The sequence below is a fragment of the Elaeis guineensis genome, chromosome 4 (assembly GCF_000442705.2).
Source record: "Elaeis guineensis isolate ETL-2024a chromosome 4, EG11, whole genome shotgun sequence".
In the NCBI taxonomy this organism is placed as follows: domain Eukaryota; kingdom Viridiplantae; phylum Streptophyta; class Magnoliopsida; order Arecales; family Arecaceae; genus Elaeis; species Elaeis guineensis.
In genome coordinates, this window is record NC_025996.2 from 2,261,215 (window position 1) to 2,272,996 (window position 11,782).

Sequence of the window (11,782 nt, forward strand, 5' to 3'; positions counted from 1 at the left end):
TTTCCCTGTGCATCCTTTGGATAACTTATGACTCTTAGCTTGTTAGAACTTATACACAAAGTTAAGATTGCCTCCTGAGGACCTAATTTATATAGGAGATGTAAAATTGATACGAAATACGAAAATTCTTGATTTAAAATTTATATGCACAAAATAGTCTTATGCATGTTTCAGCGAAAGAATTATCATTTATAACTTAAAAATATAACAAGAATAATATACCCTATTCTATATATAACATATATCGATGATCTTTTACCAAACTAGTGTACTAGCACATTAGAAAGAGTGCTAAAGAGGTTGGTCCTAATAATATTCAATAGAAATCTACTCATACAAGTTCTTTGGAGTGGAGCAAATAATAAAATGGTGGAGTCGTTTGAAGATGGAAGAAACAAAAAAAAACAACATTAAAAAATGGAAAGAGATTATTTCCCTCCATAACTCTTGCCGTAAAAGGTCACTTTTAACCAAAACCAAGAACATGCAAGCATGCCCTTTTCTAATCAGAGGACATTTTCGAACACGGAAATACGAATCACCGTAACTTCTATCCAAAACCAAAATCAAGTACGTGAAACATCTTTATTTTTTGATGATTGGCAGCTGGTTCTTGGCACCACACAGCTTTATAAGTTATATCCATATTCCTATATGTCATTCGTAGTAGAGCTCATTTTTATGGTTTGTCCATTAGAGGTCCAACCTAGTCCCACTTGCGGTCTTAGCCGAAAACCAGTTTTCTTTCTTTTTTTTTTTTTTTTTTTTTTTTTTTTGAGGAACGTAGCCGCAAACTTCAACATTGAAGGCATCAAACTCTAGTAATTTGACTCTATTTTTGTTTTCAAAAAAAAAAATCCTATCCATCTCCTATCAATGTCCCTAAATAATTGGGTTCTTTTGATTTTTTTTTTTAAATACTCTTTATCTAATCTATGGATTTTATATATCTCATCTCAAAATCTATAATTTTTCCTTAACAGGTTTTCGAATGTGCAGTGCACGTTTTCCTTGCTACTATATACAACATGCATCTTTTACTAGAAAAAACTACACAACACATGTTCAATTTTGGTTTACTGAGCGAGTCAGTTAGATTTGGATATAATTATATCAGATCTAAAATCAATTTAAATTAAGTTGTAGTTTACGTTTGATAGCCCGACTCAACCTCCATATCATTCAAGCTTTGGAGAAGGTTTTGGTGTCAAAATTTTTAAAGCCTGATTATCTTAGCTATCATAGTGGATGACCTATCGCTCGTTAAACTTGGATCTTAATATTACCTCAGTCAAGGTGGCAGGCTAATGAGACGCAGGCAGAAATTTTGCAACATCCTAAAATGTCAATTAACACATAGAAATAGAGATACCGAAATACGAGCAAATTAAATATAGCAAAACTTGGATCAAGGGCATGTTGATTTTAGAAAGAGTTTCTTTAAATTAATCCTTGAAGTCTAGCTTTTTTTTTTAAAAAAAAATTTGGTAAGTTTTTGGTACCAAAAGGATCCCCACACCATGCATGACGGCCAAACTGCATCCCATCCGGCCATTGTCAGTGATTGACTACTGAAGAAGACCTAGCAATGGAGCAAGTCGTGGGACAGGACCACGTCTATCGTTTCAGGAAATATGTATGGCTCCGTGGATGCCGTCTGGACCATGGATTGAGTTAACGCGCGTCCTGAAAATGCAATCACGTGAAAATGTTGAGTCAGCCATGGACCAAGGACGCGCGATCGACTAGCTACTGGACTTGGTCGCCATGAAAAATTAAATGGAATTGGCCGTAGAGTTGGAAAATTCTTCATTTGAAGAAATCATTTTCCATACCATACGCACCATATGATGATACATACAGCTAATTACAACCACTTAATTTCTACAGCAGTACACACACACACACACACATATGACCTAAATCATTTCCCAGTTGAATAGGCCAGCCCTGGTGACTTGAGAAAATACCTAGAACGTGCCTTCGGTTGTAGATGTGATCCTCCTCGTTCCACTTACGTCCCGCTCGATCTGCTTTATATACTTAGTGGCGTGCCATGGCTTTGGGAAGACGAAGAAGCATATTGATACATCGAATAAGGAAAGAGAGTTACATATGGGAGAGTCCGGGAGAGTGATCAGAGGAGCAAACCCATTCATGTGCGCATGGATGCTGCCGTGCCACCGTCTCTTGACAGTACTGCTCGTGGCCGTGACGGCGTCGGCATCGGCATCGGTCAACACACTTCCTGGCTGCCCCGCGACATGCGGCAACGTTAGCATCCCCTACCCATTCGGCATCGAGACGAAGTGCTCCTTCCCAGCTCGAGGTTTCGCGCTTAGTTGCAACGACACTGGCAATGGCGTCCAAAAACCATTCCACACCAACGTCGAGTTCATCAACATATCCTTGCAGGCAGCCCAGGCTCGCATCTACAACTACATATCCTGGCAATGCTACAACGCCACATACGCCAACGTGTCGCACAACACATGGCAACTAAATTTCACCGACTATCCATTCCGGTTCTCCGACACCGATAACAAGTTCACGGTTGTCGGCTGTGACACCCTCGCGTACATCAGAGGGAAGAATCAGAAAGAAAGCTACGTAAGCGGATGTGTATCGGTCTGCAACAGCACTGCGAGCCTGACAAACGGGTCATGCTCTGGCATCGGCTGCTGCCAAACCTCCATCCCCAGGGGAACCTGCGTTAATCCCGACCACAGCAACCTTTCCACGTCAGTGAAATTGGTTATAGGTAATCCCTCCCTATTTACCAATAAATTCGTTTTCTACCACTTCCATCGAGTTTCAATATTACACATGCATCAAGCACAAACTTCAATTGTGCAAGCATAGAACTAGGCTGCTTGCTTAAAAGTTTCAACCTTTGTTTAGCATGGAAAATAAAAAACATAGAACTAGGCATAGACTAGGCACCTTCTAATCGTACATTCCCTGATTCCCTCTCCTCTTTGGGAGGTGCTTTTGGCAATAAAATTTGTCGACTAATGGGACTATCTTCCCATAATTAGTCTCCTTCTCATCAAACCAAAAAAAAAAAAAAGGAAAAAAAAAAAAATATATATTGTTGGATTATTTTAAACTTATCATTAAATGACTTTGAAAAACTAAAAGACCTCTTGGAAAACTAAAGGGTCTCTTGGAAATCTGAAAGGCCTCCTTGTAAAAAGGAATAGGCTTCTTGATAGATGAAGAATACATAGAATTCTGTAAATGCTTCTTAGTATTCCATGCATGAATTAAATGCTATGGAATATAAAAAGGCATCTAGGCATCTATAAATAGGAAGGTGATTTGTCCATTGTGGTGTGTGAAGCAAGTATTCTTCTTGTCATCTTTCCACCATAAGAAAAGAGTGTTTATTATTTTTATTTGAGATTCTTCAATTTTATCATTTGGTATCAGAGCCTTGTCTTGTTGAGAAGACTGATCCTAAGAGAAATGGCTAGTGATGGTGTGCAAATGCAAATCCCAAAGCTTACTAAGGAGAACTTTGGGAATTGGTGTATCCAGATGAAGTCATTGTTTGGCTCACAAGATCTATGGGAGATCGTTAATGATGGCTACACCGAGCCTACACCAGATCAAGAGAGAGGGTACAATCAAAATCAAAAGGAGGCTTTGAGAGTAACAAGGAGGAGAGACAAGAAAGCTTTGTTTCAATTGTATCAAGCCTTGGATGAGGTGACATTTGAAAGAATTGCTGAGGCAACTTCTGCAAAGCAAGCATGGGATACTCTCTCCATCATATTTAAAGGAGAAGAAAAAGTGAAGCGAATTCGACTACAACAACTACGAGGAGAATTTGAAGTCGCCACCATGAAGGAGACGGAGAATATCTTCAACTACTTTTCTCGAATATTGGTTATCGTAAACCAATTGAAGAGGAATGGAGAGAAGATAGATGATGTTCGAGTGGTAGAGAAGATACTTCGGTCTTTGACACCGAGGTTTGAGCATATTGTTGTCGCTATTGAAGAAGCTAATGATGTGGATACTCTATCCATCAATGCGTTGATGGGTAAACTTCAAGTCCATGAACAAAAGAAGCAAAATAAAATTGAAGCAGCTAATACAGAGCAAATACTTCAATCAAAGGTGGAGGCCAAAGATCAAAAAGGAAAGGATCAAGGGCAATCTCAAGCATTTCGAGATGCTAGTAGCAACATAAGAGGTGGTGGCAACAACTATCGTGGTCGTGGTCGAGGCCGTAGTCATGGTCGAGGAGGCTACAATGGTGGAAGAGGCCGAACTCCAAATTTCAACAATGGAAGAGGTGGTAGAAGAGGTGAACATGGTCGAGGTAGAAGATTAAATGGAGGTCGTGACCAAGCAAGATCCAATGTTCAATGCTATAATTGCCACAAATATGGGCATTATAGCTATGAGTGTTGGAACAATGAGCAAAGCAACTACTCTGAATCCAAAAACCAAGAAGAAGAGCCAACTCTTCTTTTGGCATGCCAACAAAATGGAGACTTGAAGAATGTGTGGTTTCTTGACTCAGGAGCCACAAACCACATGTGTGGAAGAAAAGACCTATTCGTGGAGTTGCAAGAAGGGGTGCATGGTGATGTGAAGTTTGGGGATTTCTCTAAAGTTCCCGTCAAAGGAAGAGGCAAGATCATGATTCAACAAAAGAATGGTACGTCTGATTTTATTTCCAATGTATATTATGTGCCAGACTTGAAGAGTAATATTCTAAGTATTGGCCAACTTTTGGAGAAGGGTTATATAATTCATATGAAAGGGTCATCACTAACCTTAAGAGATGGGAATGGGAAGCTGATTGCTTGTGTCCAGATGGCGAAGAACAGGATGTTTCCTCTTCTCTTGAAGACAGATTCTCAAAATTGCTTGCAAGTGGATATCAAGAACCCTTCTTGGCTTTGGCATCTCAGGCTTGGACATTTAAATTTTGGAAGTTTGAAATTGCTATCTAAAGATGGTATGGTGAAAGGTCTTCCGCATATATATTATCCAAATGAAGTTTGTGAAAAGTGCACACTAGCAAAGCATACAAGAGCTCCCTTCAAAGGTGGAAAGTCTTGGAAAGCAATGAGACCATTGCAGTTGGTGCATACTGATATATGCGGCCCTCTTCCAGAATCTCATGGTGGTAACAAATATTTTATAACATTTGTTGATGATTTTAGTAGAATGTTGTGGGTTTATTTTCTTAAAGAAAAGTCGGCTGCACTTTCTACATTTAAAAATTTTAAATCTTTAGTTGAAAAAGAATGTAACTATAAAGTACAAATTTTGAGATCCGATAGAGGTGGAGAATACATGTCAAATGCTTTCAGGAACTATTGTGATGAAGAAGGAGTTCGACATCAATTCACTGCTCCGTACTCTCCACAACAAAATGGAGTAGCCGAAAGGAAGAATCGGACCATCCTTGACATGACAAGAAGTATGTTGAAAGAGAAGAACCTTCCCGAGCAATTTTGGGCTGAAGCGGTGGCATGTGCAGCCTATCTCATCAACCGAAGTCCGACAAAGTTCATCAAAGGAATGACACCAAAGGAAGCTTGGAGTGGCTACAAGCCAGGAGTGAGCCACTTGAAGATTTTTGGGAGCATTGCTTATGCCCAAGTGCCACAAGAGAAGAGAAAAAAGCTTGATAATCGAAGCCAAAAGTGCATCTTCATAGGATACAGTGAGCAATCCAAAGCCTACAAGTTGTATGATCCAACGGCAAATAAGGTAATCATCAGTCGAGATGTGGTCTTCAAGGAAGATGATGTATGGGATTGGAGTGGCACAGATTCTCATACCAAATATGTACCACTTCATAATGAAGCTGAGGAGAACATAGAAGTGGAGGCTGTCCAACCAATATTATCACCAGCAAGATCATCTCCACCACCACAAGCTACACCGGCTTCTTCAAGTCATTCTATATCAACAAGAAGTCATGGAAGAAAATTTAGAAGTCTTAATGATCTTTACGATGAAACAGAAGCAGTTGAACAAGTTGATTTATATTGTTTATTTGCTGATGTTGAATCTCTAACATTTGATGAAGCAGTGCAGAAAGCTGAATGGAGAAAGGCAATGAAGGAGGAGATCCATGCCCTAGAGAAAAATAATACATGGGAGTTAACTACACTTCCAAAAGGACAAAAGGCGATAGACGTTAAGTGGGTGTACAAAGTGAAGCACACTGCTAATGGAGAAGTAGAAAGATACAAAGCTCGTCTTGTTGCCAAAGGCTACAAGCAAAAGAAGGGATTCGACTATGATGAAGTCTTTGCACCAGTTGCTCGACTTGACACCGTGAAGCTTATCTTCTCACTTGCATCTCATCACAAGTGGAAGATGTACCATATGGATGTGAAGTCAGCATTTCTCAATGGCTACCTTGAAGAAGAAGTTTATATTGAGCAACCGGAGGGTTATATCCTTAAAGGCATGGAAGATAAAGTGTATAAGTTACGAAAAGCTTTGTATGGGTTGAAGCAAGCACCCCGAGCATGGAATACACGGATCGATCATTATCTCCAGGGATACGGCTTTGTCAAGTGCCCCTATGAATATGCCACCTATGTGAAGAAAAAAGGAGATGATATTTTGATAATATGTTTATATGTAGATGACCTTCTTGTGACAGGTAGCAGCAAGGAAATGATTTATGAATTCAAAGCAGCTATGGGCAAGGAGTTCGAAATGACGGGTGGAGACTTGATGTCCTATTTTCTTGGCATCGAGGTAAAGCACAGAGAAGATGGCATCTTCATTTCTCAAGGGAGATATGCAAGAAACATTCTAAAAAAATTCAAAATGGAGAGTTGTAAGGAAGTAAACACCCCGGTGGCTTATGGAGAAAAACTTAATAAAGAAGGAGAAGGCAAGGAGGTGAACTCGACTCTCTTCAAAAGTCTTGTTGGAAGTCTTCGCTATCTCACTATAAGTCGGCCCGATATTGTTTATGGAGTTGGTTTGATTAGTAGATATATGGAGCATCCAAAGGAGTCACATTGGATGGCGGCAAAGAGGATTCTTAGATATCTTAAAGGAACTCTTGATCATGGTATGTTTTATGCTCATTCCAATGATGCAAGTTTAATTGGTTTTTCTGATAGTGATTGGGGTGGAGATCTTGATGAACGGAAGAGCACTTCCGGTTATGTTTTTTATTTTGGTGCTAATGCTTTCTCTTGGAGCTCAAAGAAGCAATCTATTGTGGCACTATCTACATGTGAGGCGGAGTATGTTGCAGCGGCATCATGTGTATGTGAGGCTATATGGTTGCGAAATTTGCTAGAAGAATTGGGTCATCCACAAAAAGAGCCTATAAAGATCAATGTTGATAACAAATCTGCTATTGAGTTAGCCAAGAATCCAGTCCAACATGGAAGAAGCAAACATATCGACACTAGATTCCATTTTCTTCGTGATCAAGTCAAAAAAGGAATTGTGGAGGTTGTGTATTGCAAATCAAAGGAACAAGTTGCTGATATATTCACAAAATCACTCAAAAGTGAAGACTATCAAAGGCTGAGGAAGATGCTTGGAGTCATAGCACCAAGATGAACAAGTTTAAAGGGGGAATTGTTGGATTATTTTAAACTTATCATTAAATGACTTTGAAAAACTAAAAGACCTCTTGGAAAACTAAAGGGTCTTTTGGAAATCTGAAAGGCCTCCTTGTAAAAAGGAATAGGCTTCTTGATAGATGAAGAATACATAGAATTCTGTAAATGCTTCTTAGTATTCCATGCATGAATTAAATGCTATGGAATATAAAAAGGCATCTAGGCATCTATAAATAGGAAGGTGATTTGTCCATTGTGGTGTGTGAAGCAAGTATTCTTCTTGTCATCTTTCCACCATAAGAAAAGAGTGTTTATTATTTTTATTTGAGATTCTTCAATTTTATCATATATATGAGGGAAAAGCTCCTTTTTGCTCGAACTCATGAATGATTTTTCGATCTATTTACCATCTCCAGGCATTGTCACCAGCACCAGCTTTGCCCTTCTACTCTTACTATGCATTGTCATTTCCATGGTACACGAAAGAGGAAAACTTATGAGGATAAAAGAGGAATACTTTCGGCGACATGGAGGGCGGTTGTTGCTAGAAGAGATAAAGTCGAAACAAGGTCTTGCATTTAAGGTATTCACGAAAGAAGAGCTAGAGCAGGCAACAAACAACTTTGACAAGAACCGAATTCTTGGAGGTGGAGGCCATGGAACTGTCTACAAGGGAATACTCGATGACAATCATGCAGTTGCCATAAAAAAATCAAAATTAATTGATGACCACCAGAAGATGGAATTTGGGAAGGAAATGGTTATTCTTTCCCAGATCAACCATAGGAATGTGGTGAAGCTCTTGGGATGTTGTCTGGAGGTGGAAGTCCCGATGTTGGTTTATGAATTTGTCTCCAACGGAACCTTATTCCAATTAATCCATGACAGGAAGAGGACATCCCACATTTCATTGGATACCCGTTTGGAGATTGCTTTACAGTCCGCAGAAGCCCTGGCATATCTACATTCATCAGCTTCACCCCCAATCCTTCATGGAGATGTCAAGTCTTCGAACATACTTTTAGATGACAACTACAATGCAAAGGTGTCGGATTTTGGAGCTTCCATGTTCGTGCCAAAGGATGAAACTCAGTTTGCTACACTAGTTCAAGGGACTTGTGGTTACTTGGATCCCGAATACCTACAAACGTGCCAATTAACCGATAAAAGTGATGTTTATAGTTTCGGTGTAGTCCTTTTGGAGCTTCTCACGGGAAGGAAGGCAATTTATTTTGAAGGATCGAAGGAAGAAAAGAGCCTCTCATCAAGCTTTTTATCCGCCATGAAGGAGGATCGACTTCTACAGCTGTTGGACAGTCACATTAAAAATGAAGAGGATATGGAGTTGATAGGAGAAATTGCTGAGCTAGCAAGACAATGCCTCAATGTTCGGGGTGAAGATAGGCCTTCAATGAAGGAGGTGGCTGATGATCTAGATCGGTTAAGAAAATTCAAACGGCATCCCTTTTTACAACATAATTCTGAAGAGATTGAGAACTTGCTTGGTCAGCCATCAAGCTACACTGAAAATGAAATCTCTGGGTCTTATAGTATTATCGAAACAAAAGCAGCGCTGGATATAGAATGCGGAAGATGATCTTTTTTTTTTTTTTTCCTGTCTTTTGAAAAAGAGTTGGAGGATGATCATATTGTTGTTTTGCTCCCATGCATTACAACTATAAGTTTCTACCCCCATGCATTAGAACTATGATGCTCGTTTATATGTACTTGTGCGTCTGTGAGATGCAGTATTTTTAGTTTTTGAAATATGACTAAGTTAAATTATATATTTATGGTTTCATCCTCAATGTTGTTGTTGTTGCTTTGTTAATCATCTGAACCAGGCTTTTAGTTGAAGAGAGCATAGCTCCAAGTTCCGTCATCCCATTTGCTTAACAAATAATGGTATCCCCCAGATACAAACTTGAAATATCTGGTGCAGAAACGCTCAACATGAGACCAGCGGATGAATAATTTCTTAGAGAAAACTTCTGGAACTTCTATAGGAATAGGGGTTGTATCTTTCATGAAGAATTTACATTCCTTCACGCGAATCACAGTTGGATTATGTAACGGTTGCTTCAAGATCTCTATAGGTGGATGAATGATAGGGTTCGGAGTGCTCGGGGATCTGTTCTAAGTGCGAACCAACAGTTGACATGATGGAAAAAAAGATCAAGTGGTTCAGCGCTGTCACGTTGGATTGTTATTTTTCTTTGGACAGGTAACAACACCAACATCATAATCTATAGTCGATGTGACTTTTAAAGTTCAATTATTTGGCATAACTCCTCCTTGGACAGCTATCACATTGAGGTGTTTCTTAGTTTTTGGCATTTTGAGGCATGTGAGCTTCTTTTAAATTTCTTTGGAACTGATTAGTGGTGCATTTTTTTCTCAGTACTGTTTTATGAAGCGGAACGGAAGCTATCAATTCCCGTCTTATTAGGTACTCTAGCCAAGGTGGACTACTGCGCAAATGTTAGCACATTGAATGCAAAACCACCACGTGTGCCCTTAGGAGTTGATGCAAAAAAAAAAAATCCCACCTCTCCTATCAAGTATTGAATAGAAAAATGTGCCACCTCTCTAATCTCGTAAGTATTATAAGAAAACCCCTCCATTTGAACTGCACGCCTATTTGGACTTCACTATTTTAATATTTACAACTCGTGCATCCCATCGGTGAGATGTTGAGACTCCGTGGATTCAGTCAACGGTCCACAAGGCGTGGGTAGACCGGCGATCGCGCCTGGAAAACGCAATCACGTGAAAACGTTGTGTATATATATATATATATAGAGAGAGAGAGAGAGAGAGAGTAGATTCAAGGTGATCGGCCTCTAAAATTAAAAGTTAACAGCTATTGTTCCATCCATTTCGATTTTAAAAAATATAAAAAATAAATTAATAATACAGATGGAATGAAAATCCATGTGCCATTAATACGGATAGAATACAGCATCAAAAAATGGGATCGAGTTAATATTTATTTTGAGGTATTTCTAATTATAATATATATATATATATATTAAAGAATATGAATTTTTTGACCGTGTATATAGGTTTTTTTAGAGATTTTTTTTTTTTTTTATTTATAATATTCTTAATTAATTGATTCCATATATACTTCCTCTTTCCATTCTTTCTAGGAAGCTCTTCTTTTCAACGGACCATCTCGACAAGTTACATATTGAGACGCGAAGATGATCTCAATGTGATATATTTACTTTCTTTCGATGACTTATTATTCAAGGATAAAAAGATTATATGAAAATTTATATATTTTAGATAAATATTTTATGATAATATTTATATAAAAAAATTATTTATTATATATTTTAATCTATTATAAGATTGCTAAGATCTATCTATATTTTTTATAATATTTTTTATTATATAAATATTATTATATATAATAATATATTATATTATAAAATAATATATTTTTATGATATATTGTTTTATAATATGATATAATATAATATATGAACTTTTGAAAAAGGATTAACATTAGAGAAAAAATAATATTTTGAAATAATAGTCAATTTTTAATCAATTGGAATAAATAATTGATAATAAAAAATTTTAACTTTTTTAAATTTTTGTAAGGAATTTTTTGTGAATTATCTGAAGAATAATGCTCTCATTTTGTTATCATTTTCTATAAAAATGCTATCACAAAAGTCATCAAAATATTTATTATTTTAATATTAAATAATTCTGAGAAGATTTTGTAGTAGTTGTAACCGATTTTTGCTTTAAGATATGGCTAGATTTAAAAATTATCTTTTATTTAATTACTATGAGAGCAGTAGCTAGAATATGAGTCTTGATGGTATAAAATCCTGAGAAGGATGGTTTCGGCACTATTTTGTTTTATGGGTCTCACTCTCAATAATTAATCTTAAATTCTTTGGCTAAAGGATCGATGCTAACTCATGGATGTGTGTATATGTTGGATTGGATTAATTTGGAGCTAAATTCAAAATTGAATTGATTTAAATTAGATTTTAAAAATTAAAATTGAAATCAAATCAGCTATCTATAAAAGCTGCTCGAAACCGAATCAAAAATGATTCGGTATGATTCAGTTTATCATATTGATATTCTATATTAATTATATATATATATATGTATAAAAATATAAAAATTGAAAAATTGAAATGTTTATATATACAGACATATATGGATGTGATTTTTGAAGCTCAATT

The 11,782-nt window shown here is 37.3% G+C and overlaps 1 protein-coding gene across 1 annotated transcript; it reads left to right on the plus strand.

Annotated features, from left to right (window-relative positions):
* The first annotated feature begins 1,955 nt into the window (after positions 1-1,955).
* Positions 1,956-9,345, plus strand: LOC105035682 (putative wall-associated receptor kinase-like 16). The gene is made up of 2 exons (XM_073255298.1): positions 1,956-2,761; positions 7,985-9,345. Exons 1-2 carry the CDS (start codon positions 2,116-2,118, stop codon positions 9,163-9,165), a joined length of 1,827 nt encoding a protein of 608 aa, XP_073111399.1. The 5' UTR covers positions 1,956-2,115; the 3' UTR covers positions 9,166-9,345.
* Positions 9,346-11,782: the final 2,437 nt, after the last annotated feature.